General features: G+C 39.5%; 1 protein-coding gene across 2 annotated transcripts; it reads right to left on the bottom strand.

Moving 5' to 3' along the window:
• Positions 1-3076: 3076 nt before the first annotated feature.
• LOC115192946 (CD151 antigen) lies at positions 3077-21441 on the bottom strand. 2 transcript variants are annotated; one of them, XM_029751913.1, is made up of 9 exons: positions 21238-21438; positions 17728-17812; positions 17038-17229; positions 13059-13133; positions 11096-11116; positions 10476-10580; positions 5625-5780; positions 5313-5399; positions 3077-3338 (listed from the first exon to the last, which is right to left on the bottom strand). In XM_029751913.1, exons 2-9 carry the CDS (start codon positions 17809-17811, stop codon positions 3279-3281), a joined length of 780 nt encoding a protein of 259 aa, XP_029607773.1. In that variant the 5' UTR covers position 17812; positions 21238-21438; the 3' UTR covers positions 3077-3278. The 2 variants fall into 2 exon arrangements, with proteins under 2 accessions (XP_029607773.1, XP_029607774.1); XM_029751914.1 differs by lacking the exon at positions 11096-11116 and having other exon boundaries at positions 21238-21441.

Genomic DNA, 21441 nt, shown 5'->3' with positions numbered 1-21441 from the left:
GGTTTGGAAATCCAGCCAATGACAGTACGAACTCAATTTCATCTCGCCAATGACAGTTCAACACACGTTTTCTCTCTCTGAACCCATTTCAAAATAAAAGTAACGTGTACTGTGGATTTTAGCAAGTGAGGATTAAACAATGCAAATAAGCCGATTTATAACAATCTGAAAATACATTTGTTGAATATAAGACTAAATAAACAAATGTAACAGACTCATTTGAACTTCTGCATAAACAGCTTCAATATAATCCTATTTAAGGCCTAAAACTCACCTTTGTAGCTAAGGTCATGGGGCATATACAATGCCTTCAGAAAGTAAATCACAACCTTGACTTTTCACATATTTAGTTGTGTTACAGACTGAAATAAAATTGATTAAAATTGCGATTTATTTTCTCACTGGCCTACACACAATACCCCATAATGTTAAAGTGGAATTATGTTTTTCTAAATGTTAACAAATTAATTAAAAATGAAAAGCCAATAAGTATTCCATCTCTTTGTTATGGCATGCCTAAATAAGTTCAGGAGTAAAAATTTGCTTAACTAGTCACATAATAAGTTGCATGGAATCACTCTGTGTGCAATAATAGTGTTTAACATAATTTTTGAATGACTACCTCATCGCTGTACCCCACACATACAATTATCTGTAAGGTCCCTCAGTGGAGCAGTGAATTTCAAACACAGATTCAACCACAAAGACCAGAAAGGTTTTCTACCAATACTAATTGGTAGAAAGCTAAACATAATTAGAGCTGACATTGAATATCCCTTTGAGTATGATGAAGTTATTCATTAAACTTTGGATGGTGTATCAATACAACCAGTCACTATAAAGTGACAGTCCTCCTTCCTAACTCAGTTGCCAGAGAGGAAGGAAACCGCTCAGGGATTTCACCATGAGGCCAATGGTGACTTTAAAACGGTTACAGAGTTTAATGGCTGTGATAGGAGAAAACTGAGGATGGATCAACAACATTGTAGTTACTCCACAATACTAATCTAATTGACAGAGTGAAAAGAAGGAAGCCTGTACAGAATAAAAATATTCTAAAACATGCATCCTGTTTGCAACAAGGCACTAAACTAATAATGCAAAACATGTGGCAAAGCACTTCACTTTTTGTCCTGAATATAACGTGTTATGTCTGGGGCAAAGCCAATACAACACATTACTGAGTACCACTCCCTATTTTCAAGCATAGTGGTGGCTGCATCATGTTATGGGTATGCTTGTAATTGTTAAGGACTGGGGAGTTTTTCAGGATAAAAAATAAATGCAATGGAGCTAAGCACAGGCAAAATCCTAGAGGAAAACCTGGTTCAGTCTGCTTTCCACCTGACACCGGGAGATGAATTCACCTTTCGGCAGGACAAATCTACACTGGAGTTGCTTACCAAGAAGACAGTGAATGTTCCTGAGTTGCCGAGTTGCAGTTTTGACTTAAATCTACTTGAAAATCTAAGACTAGAAAATGGTTGCCTAGCAATGATCAACAACCAATTTGTCAGAGCTTGAATGATTTTTGAAAATAATAAATGGGCAAATGTTGCACAATCCAGGTGTGGGAAACTCTTAGAGACTTACCCAGAAAGACTCACAGCTATAATCGCTGCCAAAGTTGTTTCTACAAAGTATTGACTCAGGGGTGTGAATACTTAGGTAAATGAGATATTTTTGTATTTCACTTTCAACACATTTTTGCAAACATTTTTAAATAAATGTTTTCAGTTTATCCTTATGTGGCATTGTGTGTAGATTGATGAGGAAAATATATTTAATCCATGTTGAATTCAGGCTGGAACAGTCAAGGGGTATGAATACGGCACTTTCTGAAGGCACTGTACATGTCGAAATCTACCAGCATCTACCCAAGGCAGAATATCCACCAGCATCTACCCAAGGCAGAATAGACTATCGACCAGCATCTACCCAAGGCAGAATATCCACCAGCATCTACTCAAGGTAGAATATCCACCAGCATCTACCCAAGGTAGAATATCCACCAGCCTCTACCCAAGGCAGAATATATACACCAGCATCTACCCAAGGCAGAATATCCACCAGCATCTACCCAAGGCAGAATATCCACCAGCATCTACCCAAGGCAGAATATCCACCAGCATCTACCCAAGGCAGAATATCCATCAGCATCTACCCAGGGCAGAATATCCATCAGCATCTACTCAAGGTAGAATATCCACTAGCATCTACCCAAGGCAGAATATCCACCAGCATCTACCCAAGGTAGAATATCCACCAGCATCTACCCAAGGTAGAATATCCACCAGCATCTACCCAAGGCAGAATATCCACCAGCATCTACCCAAGGCAGAATATCCACCAGCATCTACCCAAGGCAGAATATCCACCAACATCTACCCAAGGCAGAATATCCACCAGCATCTACCCAAGGCAGAATAGACTATCTTCCAGCATTTTATTTATATTATACGTTTATTAAACAAGGCAAGTCAGTTAAGAAAAAAATCGAATTTACAATGACGGCCTAGGAACGGTCAGAATGACAGATTTTCACCTTGTCAGCTCGGGGATTCGATCTAGCAACCTTTCGGTTACTGGCCCAATGCTTTAACCACTAGGCTACCAGCTGCCCCTACCCAAGGCATAATAGACTTTGGCAGGAAGAGAAAATTAAACAAAGAATCGAAACTCATACAATACAGGGTAGACGCTATCCAACTCTATAACACTGGCTGTCCCACAGCATGCCTGCCTGCCTGCCTGCCTTCCTGTTGTCTGTCTGTCTGTCTGTCTGTCTGTCTGTCTGTCTGTCTGTCTGTCTGTCTGTCTGTCTGTCTGTCTGTCTGTCTGTCTGTCTGTCTGTCTGTCTGTCTGTCTGTCTGTCTGTCGCTTCCTTCCTGTCTGTCTGTCTGTCTGTCTGTCTGTCTGTCTGTCTGTCTGTCTGTCTGTCTGTCTGTCTGTCTGTCTGTCTGCCTGCCTCTTTGCCTGCCTGTCTGTCTGACTGCCTGTCTGCTGCTTGTCTGTCTGACTGCTGCCTGCCTGCCAGACTGCCTGTCTGTATGCCTTCTGCCTGTTTGTCTGCCTGTTTCCTGCCTTACCTAAGCTTCAACATAGGTTAATTTTGTCTTCGAAAAAAATGACTTTTCATTCCACATATCTCCATGAGACATATGTAGCGTTCGAGACAGAGAGAAAGCATATCTAAATACTGGGAAATATGTTGTTGCTGTTGTTGTGGTTGTGTTGTTGTTGTCTTCCTGCTGTTGATTTTGTGACATCGGTGATGCTCAGTACGACTCCTCCTTCAGACTTCGATACAGGCAGCAAACAAGAATCATCCCTACGAGCTGAAAGAAATAAAGAGACGAGGGAAACATAGACGTCCTCTCACTGTCAACTACGTTTATTTTCAGCAAACTTAACATGTGTAAATATTTGTATGAACATAACAAGATTCAACAACTGAGACTGAAACTGAACAAGTTCCACAGAAATTGAATAATGTGGTCTGAACAAAGGGGGGGGAGGGTCAAAATCAAAAGTAACAGTCAATATTTGGTGTGGCCACCAGCTGCGTTAAGTACTGCAGTGGATCTCCTCCTCATGGACTGCACCAGATTTGCCAGTTCTTGCTGTGAGATGTTACCCCACTCTTCCACCAAGACACCTGCAAGTTCCCGGACATTTCTGGGGGAATGGCCCTAGCCCTCACCCTCTGATCCAACAGGTCCCAGATGTGCTCAATGGGATTGAGATCCGGGCTCTTCGCTGGCCATGGCGGAACATTGACATTCCTGTCTTGAAAGGAAATCACGCACAGATCGAGCATTATGGCTGGTGGCATTGTCATGCTGGAGGGTCATGTCAGGATGAGCCTGCAGGAAGGGTACCACATGAGGGAGGAGGATGTCTTCTCTGTAACACACAGCGTTGAGATTGCTTGCAATGACAACAAGCTCAGTCCAATGATGCTGTGACACCTTACCCCAGGACCCTCTACCTCCAAATCGATCCCGCTCCAGAGTACAGGCCTCGGTGTAACGCTCCTTCCTTCCACGATAAAGGCGAATCCGACCATCATCCCTGGTGAGACAAAACCGCCACTCGTCAGTGAAGAGCACTTTTTGCCAGTTCTGTCTGGTCCAGCGACGGTGGGTTTGTGCCCATAGGCGATGTTGTTGCCGATGATGTCTGGTGAGGGCCTGCCTTACAACAGACCTACAAGCCGTCAGTCCAGCCTCTCTCAGCCTATTGCGGACAGTCTGAGCACTGATGGAGGGATTGTGCGTTCCTGGTGTAACTCGGGCAGTTGTTGTTGCCATCCTGTACCTGTCCCGCAGGTGTGATGTTCGGATGTACCGATCCTGTGCAGGTGTTGTTACACATGGTATGCCACTGGGAGGATGATCAGCTGTCCGTCCTGTCTCTCTGTAGCGCTGTCTTAGGTGTCTCACAGTACGGACATTGCAATCTGCAGTCCTCATGCCATTACATTGCAATTTATTGTCCTGGCCACATCTACAGTCCTCATGCCTCCTTGCAGCATGCTTAAGGCACGTTCACGCAGATGAGCAGGGACCCTGGGCATCTTTCTTTTGTGGGTTTTCAGAGTCAGTAGAAAGGCCTCTTTAGTGTCCTAAGTTTTCATAACTGTGACCTTAATTGCCTACCGTCTGTAAGCTGTTAGTGTCTTAACGACCGTTCCACAGGTGCATGTTCATTAATTGTTTATGGTTTATTGAACAAGCATGGGAAACAGTGTTTAAATCCTTTACAATGAAGATCTGTGAAGTTATTTAGATTTTTACGAATTATCTTTGAAAGACAGGGTCCTGAAAAAGTGAAGTTTCTTTTTTCGCTGAGTTTATTATTCACATTAATAGTACTTCACATAACCTTAGACTGTTTCTCAAAAAACCAAGCTCACGTGTAAAACTCAGTTAAACAATGTGACTAATGTTACTAAGTTCCCCCAAGTCTACATTAACATGAATAATGTTACTAAGTTCCTCCCAAGTCTACATTAACATGAATAATGTTACTAAGTTTCTCCCAAGTCTACATTAATGTTACTAAGTTCCCCCAAGTCTACGTTAACATGAATAATGTTACTAAGTTCCTCCCAAGTCTACATTAACATGAATAATGTTACTAAGTTCCCTCAAGTCTACATTAACATGAATAATGTTACTAAGTCCCCTCAAGTCTACATTAACGTGAATACTGTTACTAAGTTCCTCCCAAGACTACATCAATGTGAATAATGTGTACTAAGTTCCCCCAAGTCTACATTAACATATGGTAAGTTTCTACGACTTTACCTGGAGGAAGGCGATCCCGATCGCCACAGCTCCCAGGATCTGCAGTTGGCTCAGAATGAACGTCTCCAGCTTAGTGATACACCCGCCCTAAAGAGAGAGGAGGAAGACACTCATGTCATCTTGAACAATCAGCTACTATCAGTAATTATACACATGACCTTATTGTCTATTGTTTGATATTTACTCTAGGATGTGTGTGTGTGTGTGTGTGTGTGTGTGTGTGTGTGTGTGTGTGTGTGTGTGTGTGTGTGTGTGTGTGTGTGTGTGTGTGTGTGTGTGTGTGTGTGTGTGTGTGTGTGTGTCCCTACTCACCTCCACCTTGTAGATATTAGAGGGGTGGTCTCTGCGGCCACAGAGGTTACTGGGTGTCTTGCAGCAGCTGTCTGGGACCAGTCTATCATTGCTAGGTGTCAGGATCCACACACTGTCTGACCAGTCTGACGAGCTGTTACTACCACAACACTTAAACTGAGAGAGAGAGAGAGAGAGAGAGAGAGAGAGAGACAAAGAGAGACAAAGTGAGACAAAGAGAGAGACAAAGAGAGAGAGACAGACAAAGAGAGAGAGACAGAGAGAGATGTTTGGAACCAAGGACTAATCACCCCAATCCACAAAAGTGGAGACAAATTTGACCCCAAAAACTATTGTGGGATATGCGTTAACAGCAACCTAGAGTAAATCCTCTTATCATTAACAGCAGACTCGTACATTTCCTCAGTGAAGACAATGTACTGAGCAAATGTCAAATTGGCTTTCTACCAAATTACTGCACGACAGACCACGTATTCACCCTAATTGACAAACAAACAAACCAAAACAAAGGCAAAGTCTTCTCATGCTTTGTTGATTTAATCAACATGTACTGCACTGACACAAATGACTGATGATTGGTTGAAAGAAATTGATAAGAAGATTGTGGGAGCTGTACTGTTAGATTTCAGAGCAGCCTTTGATATTATTGACCATAACCTGTTGAAAAAGACTTAAGTGCTACGGCTTTTCAACCTCTGCCATATCGTGGATTCAGAGCTATCTATCTAATAGAACTCAAACATGTAAAGTGTGGTGTACCGCAGGGCAGCTCTCTAGGCCCTCTACTCTTTTCTATTTTTACCAATGACCTGCCACTGGCATTAAACAAAGCATGTGTGTCCATGTATACTGATGATTCAACCGTATACGCATCAGCAACTACAACTAATGAAGTCACTGAAACCCTTAACAAATAGTTGCAGTCTGTTTTGGAATGGGTGGCCAGTAATAAACTGGTCCTGAACATCTCTAAAACTAAGAGCATTGTATTTGGTTCAAATCATTCCTTAAATGCTAGACCTCAGCTGAATCTGGTAATGAATGGTGTGGCTGTTGAACAAGTTGAGGAGACTAAATTACTTGGCGTTACCTTAGATTGTAAACTGCCATGGTCAAAACATATAGATTCAATGGTTGTAAAGATGAGGAAAGGTTTAGCCGTAATAAAGAGATGTTCTGCTTTTTTGACACCACACTCCAAAAAGCAAGTTCTAGTTTTGTCTAATCTTGATTATTGTCCAGTTGTGTGGTCCAGTGCTGCAAGGAAAGACCAAGTTAAACTGCAGCTGGCCCAGAACAGAGCGGCACGTTTTGCTCTTAATTGTAATCAGAGGGCTAATATAAATACTATGCTTACCAGTCTCTCTTGAATCACTTCCTCTTTTTATAAGAAACATTAATGTGTTGAAAATCCCAAATTGTTTGCATAGTCAACTTACACACAGCTCTGACACATACACTTATCCCACCAGACATGCCACCAGGGGTCTTTTCGTAGTCCCCAAATCCAGAACAAATTCAAGAAAGCAGACAGTATTATATAGAGCCCTTATTGCATGGGACTTCCTTTCATCTCATATTGCTCAAATAAACAGCAACCTGGTTTCAAAAAACAGATAAAGCAACACCTCGCGGCACAACGCCTCTCCCCTATTGGACCTAGATAGTTTGTGTGTATGGATTGATATGTAGGCTACGTGTGCCTTTTAAAAAATGTATGTAGTTCTGTCCTTGAGCTGTTCTTGTCTAAGGATGTTCTGTATTATGTCATTCTGTATTATGTTTCATGTTTTGTGTGGACTCCAGGGAGAGTAGCTGCTGCATTTGCAACAACTAATGGGGATCCTGATAAAATACCAAACATAGATATCAATGAATTGGCGAGGGTACTAGAACAGTCTGCAGCACACGGCCTCACCCTACTAGAATCTGAAGTCAAATGTCTACTGTTTGCTGATGATGATCTGGTGCTTCTGTCCCCAACCAAGGAGGGCCTACAGCAGCACCTAGATCTTCTGCACAGATTCTGTCAGACCTAGGCCCTGACAGTACATCTCAGTAAGATAAAAATAATGGTCCTCCAAAAAAGGTCCAGTTGTCAGGACCGCAAATACAAATTCCATCTAGACACCAATGGCTTCCATCTGGCCACTCTACCATAAAGGCCTGATTGGTGGAGTGCTGCAGAGGGTTGCCCTTCTGGAAGGTTCTTCCATCTCCACAGAGTGACCATCGAGTTCTTGGTCACCTCCCTGACCAAAGCCATTCTCCCCCGATGGCTCAGTTTTGCCACATGGCCAGCTCTAGGAAGAGTCTAGGTGGTTCCAAACTTCTTCTATTTAAGAATGATGGAGGCCATTGTGTTCTTGGGGATCTTCAATGCTGCAAAAAGAAATTGGTACCTTTCCCCAGATCTGTGCCTCAACTCAATCCTGTCTCAGTGCTCCAAGGACAATTCCTTTGACCTCATGGCTTGGTTTTTGCTCTTACATGCACTGTCAACTGTGGGACCTTATATAGACAGGTGTGTGCCTTTCCAAATCATGTCCAATCAATTGAATTTACCACAGGTGGACTCCAGTCAAGTTATACAAACATATCAAGGATTTTCAATTGAAACAGGATGAAACTGAGCTCAATTTCAAGTCTCAGGGCAAAGGGTCTGAATACTTATGTAAATAAGGTATTTCTGTGGGGGGTTTTAAATACATTTGCAAAAAATTCTAAGAACCTGTTTTCGCTTTGTCATTATGGGGTATTGTGATGTCATTATGGAGTATTGTGATGTTATTATGGGGTAGTGTGTGTAGATTGACAAGGACATTTTTTTATTTAATCCATTTTAGAAAGGCTGTAACGTAACAAAATATGGAAAAAGTCAAGGGGTCTGAATACTTTTTGAATGCACTGTGTATAATGTGATGCATTTAATTTAATGTGATGTATTTAATGTGATGTATTTAATATAATGTGATGCATTTAATTTAATGTGATGTATTTAATGTGATGTATTTAATATAATGTGATGCATTTAATTTAATGTGATGTATTTAATGTGATGTATTTAATGTAATGTGATGTATTTAATATAATGTGATGTATTTAATGTGATGTGATGTATTTAATGTGACTATTTAATATAATGTGATGTATTTAATATAATGTGATGTATTTAATGTGATGTGATGTATTTAATGTGATGTGATGTATTTAATGTGATGTATTTAATATAATTTGATGTATTTAATGTGATGTATTTAATATAATGTGATGTATTTAATGTGATGTATTTAATATAATGTGATGTTTTTAATGTGATGTATTTAATGTGATGTATTTAATGTGATGTATTTAATATAATGTGATGTATTTAATGTGATGTGATGTATTTAATGTGACTATTTAATATAATGTGATGTATTTAATATAATGTGATGTATTTAATGTGATGTATTTAATATAATGTGATGTATTTAATGTGATGTATTTAATATAATGTGATGTATTTAATATAATGTGATGTATTTAATGTGATGTATTTAATGTGATGTATTTAATATAATGTGATGTATTTAATGTGATGCATTTAATGTGATGTATTTAATGTAATGTGATGTATTTAATGTGATGCATTTAATATAATGTGATGTATTTAATGTGATGTATTTAATATAATGTGATGTATTTAATGTGATGTGATGTATTTAATATAATGTGATGTATTTAATGTGATGTGATGTATTTAATATAATGTGATGTATTTAATGTGATGTATTTAATATAATGTGATGTATTTAATATAATGTGATGTATTTAATGTAATGCGATGTATTTAATATAATGTATTTAATATAATGATGTATTTAATGTGATGTATTTAATATAATGTGATGTATTTAATGTGATGTGATGCATTTAATGTGATGTATTTAATATAATGTGATGTATTTAATGTGATCTATTTAATATAATGTGATGTATTTAATATAATGTGATGTATTTAATATTATGTGATGTATTTAATATAATGTGATGTATTTAATGTGATGTATTTAATGTGATGTGATGTATTAAATATAATGTGATGTATTTCATGTGATGTATTTAATATAATGTGATGTATTTAATATAATGTGATGTATTTAATGTGATGTATTTAATATAATGTGATATATTTAATATAATGTGATGTATTTAATGTGATGTATTTAATATAATGTGATATATTTAATATAATGTGATGTATTTAATGTGATGTATTTAATGTGATGTATTTAATATAATGTGATGTATTTAATGTGATGTATTTAATGTGATGTATTTAATATAATGTGATGTATTTAATGTGATGTATTTAATATAATGTGATATATTTAATATAATGTGATGTATTTAATATAATGTGATGTATTTAATGTGATGTATTTAATGTGATGTATTTAATATAATGTGATATATTAAATATAATGTGATGTATTTAATGTGATGTGATGTATTTAATGTGATGTATTTAATGTGATGTATTTAATGTGATGTGATGTATTAAATATAATGTGATGTATTTAATGTGATGTATTTAATGTGATGTGATGTATTAAATATAATGTGATGTATTTAATGTGATGTATTTAATGTGATGTGATGTATTTAATGTGATGTATTTAATATAATGTGACGTGCCAGTAACCCCTGCTCCAAGAAAGGGGGAGGAGTTATATGTCTTATCAATGTCTGATTCGTTACAATATGCACTCCAAACCAAGTAGCCTAAACCATGACCTCTATCTGAATGAAACATGGTGGCTGGAAAAGCATTTCCGGTAGCTTCTGTATGGAATGTCATTGATTTACCTCCTGCTGCAGCTTGTCCACTGCACTGGTGATGCTCTCCTCTCCAGACTGCTGGTATTTCTGAACCATGGTCTCCTTCAGGTTGTGTTGCAGCTCCTTATCCAGCTGTGTAGAGACAGACAGAGGAGCCAATGACAATGTATGAAAGGTGATGCAGTGGAACGCTTACTAACACTGAGACAGTCGTGTCTCATTAGTGATTACTGTAAAAGAGGAAGGACAGGGTTCCACCAGGGTTGGGCTCAATAATAAAAAGTAATAAAAAAATATATCATTTATTTTCAATATTTCTTAATAAATATTGTCTTAGGTCTCTCTCGTCGTGATGTGTGTTTTGTTTAGATTTGTTTAACACTTTTTTTGTTTACTACATGATTCCATGTGTTATTTCATAGTTTTGATGTCTTCACCGTTATTCTACGATGTAGAAAATAGTAAAAAATAAAGAAAAACCCTGGAATGAGTAGGTGTGTGCAAACGTTTGACTGGTACTGTGTTTATTTTTCATAGAGCAGTAAGGAGATGTGATTGGATCAGAAATAACAGAGAAGAATATTCTGAACAGTGAGATCAGAGAAACAGTTTGATAGAAAGGTGGAAACAATCAGGAGGATTATTACCTGTTGGCAGAAAGGGAAACACTGGACGGGGAAGAAAACCAGGAAAGAAGAAAGAAAAATAGGAATTTGAAAAGGACGGAAAACAGGGATGAATGGATGGAGAGAAGCATGCAAACAGGAATATAAAAAGATTATGGGACAAGACATGCAGGAAGATGTGTTATTCAGGAACAAATAAAGGTTAAATAAATAAATACCATTTTTCAAGCGTTATTAATTGTATGTAATAGTTATTATAATAAAGTTTTAGGTAATACAAGAAAGTTTAGGTCATGCTAGAATGCTTTAGGTCATGCCAGAATGTTTTAGGTCATGCCAGAATGTTTTAGGTCATGCCAGAACGTTTTAGGTCATGCCAGAACGTTTTAGGTCATGCCAGAACGTTTTAGGTCATGCCAGAACGTTTTAGGTCATACCAGAACGTTTTAGGTCATACCAGAACGTTTTAGGTCATACCAGAATGTTTTAAGTCATACCAGAACGTTTTAGGTCATACCAGAACGCTTTAGGTCATACCAGAACGTTTTAGGTCATGCCAGAATGCTTTAGGTCATACCAGAACGTTTTAGGTCATGCCAGAACGTTTTAGGTCATGCCAGAACGCTTTAGGTCATGCCAGAACGTTTTAGGTCATACCAGAACGTTTTAGGTCATGCCAGAACATTTTAGGTCATGCCAGAATGCTTTAGGTCATACCAGAACGTTTTAGGTCATACCAGAATGTTTTAGGTCATACCAGAATGTTTTAGGTCATACCAGAACGTTGTTTGTGTCAGTGACTGAATTAGCTTAAAATACAGTTTATTTACTAGTCTGATACTAAATAATATACAAGAATGGATGTAACTATATCCTACATGAAATAACTGACTAATCATGCTTCAGATAGTCATCCTCTAAATATATTTATAAACGGTGCTGTGTATTTCAGGAATCAACTGGTACAAGTCACGGTAGCCCACATGTAGAATGGTAATAGTTTTAAATCTTACAGTATAAACCTTGACTGAACTGTTTCCCTAGAATGAAACAAAACATCTAGTATCACGGTAGAGTGGTGAGTCTGGTAATACCAACCTGGGTTCAAATACTCTGGGAAATCATTTCAAACACTGTACCTGTGCTTGATTGAGCTTGCCTGTCCAAATGAAACTGATAGAAAAGCCCCCCCCCCCCCCCCCCCCCGGCCAACCTGGCACTCCACGCAGGCTAAAGCAAACGCTCAAAATATACAAACGATTTGAAATAGTATTTCAACCCAGGTCTGGTAAGAGTCAGGTCAGCTGGTACTCATGATATCTTGCCAATCAGAATTCCTGGCATGTCTGAGGAGAACACGGTATTATAAGACTTTACCTCCTAACACTGGATATAGGCCAGACCCATCCAGCATCCCCAAATAGCACCCTATTCCCTATATAGTGCACTACTTTTTGACCACACACCCATAGGGCTCTGGTTAACAGTAGTGTGCTCACTATGTAAGGAATAGGGTGCCGTTTAGTACACAGCCGGGTTGCAGCAGCGATGTGTAACTAGTAAAAACATTTTTTGTTGTTGTAATGTGTAGACCTGGGTTCAAATACTATTTGACATCTTTTGGATACTTTTGAGTGTTTGCTTAAGGTGTCTAGGGGGACTTTTCTATCGATTCCATTAGGACAGGCAAGTTCAAATCAAGCACAGATAAAGTATTTGGAATGATTTTAAATAGTATTTTTACCCAGGTCTCGTTACATTGTATAAGACAGCATTTCTCAAACTCGGGTCCAGCGTACCCCAACGGGTGCACATTATCGTTTTTGGCCTATAGCTCTACACAGCTGATTAAAAAAAAAATCTAAGCTTGATGATGAGTTCATTATTTGAGTAAACTGTGTAGCGCTAGTGCAAAAAAAAATAAAAAATTTGCACCCCTTTGGGTCCCCAGGACCAAGTTTGGGAAACGCTGGTATGTACATACCTCCTGGTACTGGATATAGGCCAGGACTCCAGCTACAATTTCCAGCAAGAAGATACAGAGTAGCAGGATGAAATACTGTGGTGGGAGAAAACAGAGAGAGAGAGAGAGAGAGAGAGAGAAAGAGAGAGAGAGAGAGAGAGAGTAACAGAATAAAATACTGTGGTGGGAGAGAACAGAGAGAGAGAGAGAGAGAGAGAGAGAGAGAGAGAGAGAGAGAGTAACAGAATAAAATACTATGGTGGGTGAGAACAGAGAGAGAGAGAGAGAGAGAGAGAGAGAGTAACAGAATAAAATACTGTGGTGGGTGAGAACAGAGAGAGAGAGAGTAACAGAATAAAATACTATGGTGGGTGAGAACAGAGAGAGAGAGAACAGAGAGAGAGAGAACAGAGAGAGAGTGGAAAGGAAGGAGGGAGGGATGTCGAGAGAACAGAGAGAACAGAGAGATAATGTAACAGAGAGTGAGAGTAACAGCGAGAGAGAACAGCGAGAGAGAGAACAGCGAGAGAGAGAACAGCGAGAGAGAGAACAGCGAGAGAGAGAACAACGAGGGAGAGAGAGGAACATAATGAAATACTGTGGAGAGAGGAGAGAGAGAATTGAGAGAGAGAGAGAGAGAGAGGGAGAAGAGAGAGAAAGAGAACAGAGAGAGAGAATTGAGAGAGAGAACAGAGAGAGAGAGAGAGAGAGAGAGAGAAAGAGAACAGAGAGAGAATTGAGAGAGAACAGAGAGAGAGAATTGAGAGAGAGAACAGAGAGAGAGAGAGAGAGAGAGAGAGAGAGAGAGAGAGAGAGAGAGAGAGAGAGAGAGAGAGAGAGAGAGAGAGGGGGAGAAGAGAGAGAAAGAGAACAGAGAGAATTGAGAGAGAACAGAGAGAGAGAGAGAGAGAGAGAGAGAGAGAGAGAGAGAGAGAGAGGGACAACAGATGAAAATGAGCTACAGCATCTAGTTAAATCTGGTGCGATGACATGGTCCCTAACAAATCAACAGAGAGAGAGAGAGAACAGAGAGAGAACAGAGAGAGAGAGAGTAGCAGGAAGAAATACTGTGATGGGTGTGGAGGACAAAAAGACATTCCCTCCTAATATAAAACAGACCGTAGTGAGGTTGAAAACAACTTAACGTGCCAATATCTGTGTGTAGTAAGGTCATACGGTGAGTGTGTGTGTGTGTGTGTGTGTGTATTTTTATTGCGGTTACAGTTCCTCCTCATCAGTGTTTCTTCACATAAGGTTTCAAGATTGTAATTCTCTCTCTCCTCTCTCTCTCTCTCTCTCTCTCTCTCTCTCTCTCTCTCTCTCTCTCTCTCTCTCTCTCTCTCTCTCTCTCTCCTCTATCTCTCTCTCTCTCTCTCTCTCTCTCTCTCTCTCTCTCTCTCTCTCTCTCTCTCTCTCTCTCCTCTCTCTCTCTCTCTCTCTCTCTCTCTCTCTCTCTCTCTCTCTCTCTCTCTCTCTCTCTCTCTCTCTCTCAACCCTCTCCTCTAACCCTCTCCTCTAACCCTCTCCTCTAACCCTCTCCTCTAACCCTCTCCCCACTTCTCTCCCTCTCTCTCTCTCCTCTAACCATTTCCCCACCTCTCTCTCTCTCAATTAAATTTGAGGGGCTTTATTGGCATGGGGGAAACATATATTTACATTGCCAAAGCAAGTGAAAAGGATAAACAAAAGTGAATTAAACAATAAAAAGTGAACAGTAAATATTACACTCACACAAGTTCCAAAAGAATAAAGACATTTCAAATGTCAAATGTCTATATACAGTGTTGTAACGATGTGCAAATAGTTAAAGTACAAAAGGGAAAATAAATCAACATAAATATGGGTTGTATTTACGATGGTGTTTGTTCTTCACTGGTTGACTTTCTCTTGTGGCAACAGGTCACAAATCCTGCTGCTGTGATGGAACACTGTGGTATTTCACCCAATAGATGTGGGAGTTTATCAAAATCGTGTTTGTTTTCTAATTCTTTGTTGGCCTGTGTAATCTGAGGGAAATATGTGTCTCTAATATGCTCATACATTGGGCAGGAGGTTAGGAAGTGCAGCTCAGTTTCCACCTCATTTTGTGGTCAGTGTGCATATAGCCTGTCTTCTCTTGAGAGCCAGGTCTGCCTACAGCGGCCTTTCTCAATAGCAAGGCTATGCTCACTGAGTCTGTACATAGTCAAAGCTTTCCTTAAGTTTGGGTCAGTCACAGTGGTCAGGTATTCTATACTCTGTTCTTTTTGTTAATTCTTTCCAATGTGTCAAGTAATTATCATTTTGTTTTCTCATGATTTGGTTGGGTCTAATTGTGTTGCTGTCTCTCTTTCTATCTTTCTCCCTCTCTCTCCCTTTTACCCCCTCCTCTCCCCTCTCAATTTCAATTCAATTCAATTTAAGGGGCTTTATTGACATGGGAAACATATGTTTACATTGCAAATCAAAGCAAAGCCCTCTCTCCTCTATAGCCCCTCCTCTCCCCCTACTCCCACTTCTCCCCACTCTCCCTGTCTCTTCAACCACCATACCGGTGATGCCCCTCATTCCTCTCTCGTGACTCATGCTCCATATCTAAACTCTTAAAGATACACACGGCATTATTCTGCTTGATATTTATGACACGTGCATTTCAGACAGTGTATTTTTGTCTGGTTCTGTTTATATCATAGAGCTAGATAGAGGAGTCTTGATGCATATAAACCGTTTTAGCACGGACATTGCCATTGAGGGCTTCCACCATTTTAAAGTAGTCAACTGGGTGGGGATTACTATGTTTTAGGAGAAATCAGCCAATTATCAGAGCATTGTCTTCTTTAAATTGGGTTGCCTATGGTTAGTAAATGGCTTTAAGCTATATCACTGACATCTAGTGGCCACAATACATGAATTACACAAATATTTGGTTCAGGGCTTCAGCACGGCATGTGGCGGTAAATCAAGAAATATTAGCTTAACGCTTTTTTTAAACACAAACAAAGAAGAAAATTGAATACTTTAAAATGCCCATGTTGTCACAGACACCATAATGGCACAGATATAAAGATAAGTTGTCTATCTAACTTTATGGTTTATAAAAGGCCTTCAGAACAACACAGATTAACAAATGCCACCTAGCTAGGCTGAACTTGTAAAATGTGTGTAAGCTATAAGCAAAAACTAGGCTAGGTTTTATGTGTGTATACACTACCGTTCAAAAGTTTGGGGTCACATAGAAATGTCCTTGTTTTTGAAAGAAATCACATTTTTTTGTTCATTAAAATAACATCAAATTGACTATTGTAGCAGGAAACAGCTGATTTTTAATGGAATATCTACATAGGCGTACAGAGGCCCATTATCAGCAACCATCACTCCTGTGTTCCAATGGCAAGTTGTGTTAGCTAATCCCAAAACTTTTGAACGGTAGAGTATATACAGTGTAATCCGTATCATCGTGAATGTCTATTGCCCTTTTCTTCTGCCTCTGAAAAATGCAATTTTTTTTGTGTTTATTAATTGACAGGAGTTAATATGCGAACGGATTAGAATATATTAAATCATTCTGATCTGAAAATAATAGGGGGTGTAGAAGAAGCTGTGTGAATTTTATGTCCGGTATATGTACTGTTTATAAAGGCAGTAAAAGTATCAGTGTGGATGTGTACCATTATGTTTGATTGATATCGTGTGTTAGTTAGAGTGTCTGTAGTTTCGAGGCACTGTGTCACAAATGCCGATTTGATATAGGGCTTTGTAAATGAATTGATTGATTGATTGATTGATTGGTTGATTGGTTGATTGATTGATTGATTGGTTGATTGGTTGGTTGATTGATTGGTTGATTGATTGGTTGGTTGAGTGGTTGATCGATTGATTGATTGGTTGGTTGATTGATTGATTGATTGGTTGATTGGTTGATTGATTGGTTGATCGATTGATTGATTGGTTGGTTGATTGATTGATTGATTGGTTGGTTGGTTGATTGGTTAATTGATTGGTTGATTGATCGGAGGATCACCACTATTAGCAGACTCCTCATCTCCTTGAGGGTGGCACAGCAGCCTACGATCCCAGTGAAGACAACGATAGCCCCGGCAGCTATGAGGATGTAGGCAGAGGCAGAGTAGTAGGTGGAGTTGAGGAGGCTGATGTAGTCACTCTTCTCTACGAGGGTCCACACCCCCACCGCCATCACCATACCACCTGCCAGCTGAAAGAGGACACACACACACACACACACACACACACACACACACACACACACACACAGCAGGGGAATTCAAAACCACTCAATTCAATTCCCTTTCAAAATAATCCCATTAAATTAAATTATTTCAATTCAGAACACAGACAATTTTCAATAGCAGATAACTAGTAGATTCCCAGCACCAATCAAATACAGGCCTGCAGTGGAAGCCTATCAGTCGCTGACAAGTTAGAGAGGACTTAACAGTTGATCTTGTTTCAGGTTCATTTAGTGTACAGACATGCAAAGGGTTAAGCCTATAGAATCTACTGCGTTGTTATAACATATAGAACAAGTTAAGCAATATTTCTGCCCCCCAAAAAAGGTGCTGTTCTGCCATGTAGACAGGCAGACAGACAGACTCACCCAGAAGAGAAGGTTAAAGGTCAATAGTAGGTAGACAGACAGACTCACCCAGAAGAGAAGGTTAAAGGTCAATAGTAGGCAGACAGACAGACTCACCCAGAAGAGAAGGTTAAAGGTCAATAGTAGATATTTCAGACAAATCATCCCACATGTGTTTGTTTTCTCATCATATGTCTCCATCCTGAAAACAAGAGAACATACACGTTATTTTTAAGATTGGTCTATTTAATATCTAGTTTTTTTGAAGTTTGGTCTTTTTAGTAAATAGAATTTACAAAAATATTAAACGCAACATGCAACAATTTCAAAGATTATTCCTGAGTTTACAGTTCATATAATGAAATCAGTCAATTGAAATAAATTCATTAGGCCCTAATCTATGGATTTTAGGTGTCTGGGAAGAAAGATATGCATCTGTTGGTCAAAGATACCTTAAAGAAAAAAGGTAGGCGTGTGGATCAGAAAACCAGTCAGTATCTGGTGTGACCAACATTTGCCTCATGCAACGCGACACATCTCCTTCACAGGCTGTTGATTGTGGCCTGTGGAATGTTGTCCAACTCCTCTTCAATGGCTGTGTGAAGTTGCTGGATATTGGTGGGAACTGGAACACGCTGTCGTACACGTCAATCCAGAGCATCCCAAACATGCTCAATGGGTATCATGTCTGGTGAGTATGCTGGCCATGGAAGAACTGGAACATTTCAGGCTTTCAGGAATTGTGTACAGATCCTTGTGACATGGGGCCGTGCATTATCATGCTGAAACATGAGGTGATGGCGGCGGATGAATGGCACGACAATAGGCCTCAGGATCTCATCACGGTATCTCTATGCATTGAATTGCCATCAGTAAAATGCAATTGTGTTCGTTGTCTGTAGCTTATGCCTGCCCATACCATAACCCCACTGCCACATTGTGGCACACTGTTCCCACGTTGACATCGCCCACTCGACGCCATACACATGGTCTGCGGTTGTGATGCCAATTGGATATACCGCCAAATTCTCTAAAACAATGTTGGAGGCGGCTCATGGTAGATAAATTAACATTCAATTCTAAGCAACAGCTCTGGTGGACATTCCTGCAGTCAGCATGCCAACTGCATGCTCCCTCAAATCTGTAGACATCTTTGGCATTGTGTTGTGTGACAAAAATGCACACTTTTATTGCCCCCGAGCACAAGGTGCACCTATGTAATGATGATCACGCTGTTTTATCGGCTTCTTGATATGCCACACCCGTCAGGTGGATGGATTATCTTTGCAAAAGAGAAATGTTCACTAACAGGGATGTAAACAAATTTGTGCACAAAATTTGAGAGAAATAAGCTTTTGTGCATATGGACAATTTCTGGGATCTTTTTATTTCAGCTCATGAAACATGGGACCAACACTTTACATGTTGAGTTTATATTTTTTTGTTCACTTCTGCAGCTAGTCTCCCTTGGAAGACAGGTTGCCTCCCACATAAAAGCAAAAATATTGTCCTAGGTGTGGGATTACAGACTACAGCCACAGAACAGATTTACAGACTATGATCAACAGTGGCGACCCATCGTTTAGGGCAGGTGGGGATTTTGAGTCTAACCTGTTCAGCAAAAAAAAAAAAAGAACATGCCTTTTTTGTATGTTATTTTGCCATAAATACGTGTCACATATCAGTTTGCAAACAATGTAAAAAAAATCATAATTGAGTTAATAAAGCCTCCGTACAAACATGGTATCTGTTATGTTTTCTTGAGTAAGGCAGCTGCAAAATGCAGGTGTTTCAGTCTAGCTCAGTGCTTTCTGAGGTGGTGGTGGGGCAGCCAGCGGAAAATACAGATCGCAGGGGTTGGTAATGTTCTCTAGTTACGCCGTGATTGGCTCAGTCTTCTGTCACTCATGGGGGACACTACGTCACCGCAAATTCTTCAGGGAGAGCAAGGCAGTTCAAGCCCCTTGGGTGCTGCCACAGATTTACATTAGAAGTGCCCATCCAAGAAGGCTCAAGGTCATTGGCCACAGATAAAATGACATCACATCATGTTTATCTACCGTAGCTTTGATTGGGCTGATCATGTCAACATCATAATTTCAAAATCTTAGCTAGTAAGCTAGACAAGCAGTCATCATCATGAATCATGTCGTCAATCTACTGGCAAATCCTTTTCAATCCTTGTCATATAAAGAGATATTATAGATAAACGTATTGGTGCTCATCGGCCATTGGACATAAACATTACTCATTAATCCAGAGAATGGCAGACTTTGATGACAAAGTTTGTTGACAAAATTTGCCCACAGGAAGGACCGCCACGCCACCTTCCTGTTCTAGTAAGCACAGCACAAGAAGGTGAGTGCAAAAATGTATTGAATGCCGCTGCATAAATGATGCAATATGCCAGGGAGATATGTATACTGTAGCTAAGAAAGTAATACTAAGTGTATGTTGTGTAGTAAGATGTTAGTAGCCCATGTGCCTCACCCTAATAATTTGGTCCCTTTCTCCCTCATAACTTACTGTTCTGACTTGGTGGAGCACATGTAGCCTACAGCCTGTTTTAGAGAAATGTCAGTAACAACTAGTATTCAAAAAACAAGCGTACAAACTGCACACAAGAAAATACAGCTGATTGATCTGTCTTGGACTAGTGTGAGGTTTTGTACGCTAATTTTTTATTACGGCTCTTGAGGCTCTTTCTACGGCAATGGTTCACTAAGTCATATAGGTTGTGCCAGCTTAGATTTAGCAATAACGGGGCATTGAGACATCACGCAGCATCAACAAGTTGTCAGTCAATGTGTTTACGCCTGTTCAAATGATCAAAATAGTGTAGTCATAATATCAGAGGAGACACAAAAACAAATCCAACATGTACCGACCTATAATCTTCTCAACGGGGTTCGTAGTTGAACTTAAAGTGTAAACATCAGTCTAAACAATATCCCTTCACACTTCACTAAGTCATATCATGTAACTGTAAACCACCCTCATGTCATGGGAAAATGTCCCGTGCCTCTTTGTCATCTTCCTATGAATAGAAGCAGGCACACTATTTGATCTCTGAACTTTATCTATAATAACTGTACTATACTGTATCTGAACTGTACCCATAATAACTGTACTATACTGTATCTGAACTGTACCCATAATAACTGTACTATACTGTATCTAAACTGTACCCATAATAACTGTACTATACTGTATCTGAACTGTACCCATAATAACTGTACTATACTGTATCTGAACTGTACCCATAATAACTGTACTATACTGTATTTTAACTGTACCCATAATAACTGTACTATACTGTATCTGAACTCTGTTAATCTCTCAGCATATTGATATTTATATAGATATGTATGTTGATACTGTAAATGTGTATATCCTCTGTATATTTCTATGTCCACTGTTCATTCTCCTACAGTTCTATGTTCATTCTCCTACAACTCTATGTTCATTTGATCTATTTTGTATATAACTTATGTAAAATGTGTGTAAATTCCCGTCTGTCTCTAAATGTTGTCTATCTCTAGCAGCAACATATCAGGTCACATTCTGACTATGTCCATGTCCTTGGGTGAATAAAGGTGGTTGGGAAGTAAAAGTGAAGACTCTTACCTGAACTCAAACTGCGAATCCTCCTCACCCCTCTGGAGGTGAACAGTCGTACCAGAGACTGTGAAATGTTCCGCTCTCTACTCCACTGTCACGGCTGTGGTACTGTCTGTCTGTCTGTCTGTCTGTCTGTCTGTCTGTCTGTCTGTCTGTCTGTCTGTCTGTCTGTCTGTCTGTCTGTCTCTGTCTGCTCTCTGTGAAGGTTAT

Source organism: Salmo trutta, chromosome 4 (assembly GCF_901001165.1).
Source record: "Salmo trutta chromosome 4, fSalTru1.1, whole genome shotgun sequence".
Lineage (NCBI taxonomy): Eukaryota > Metazoa > Chordata > Actinopteri > Salmoniformes > Salmonidae > Salmo > Salmo trutta.
The sequence above is the reverse complement of the archived record's forward strand: the minus strand, read 5'-3'. Positions and strand labels throughout refer to the sequence as shown.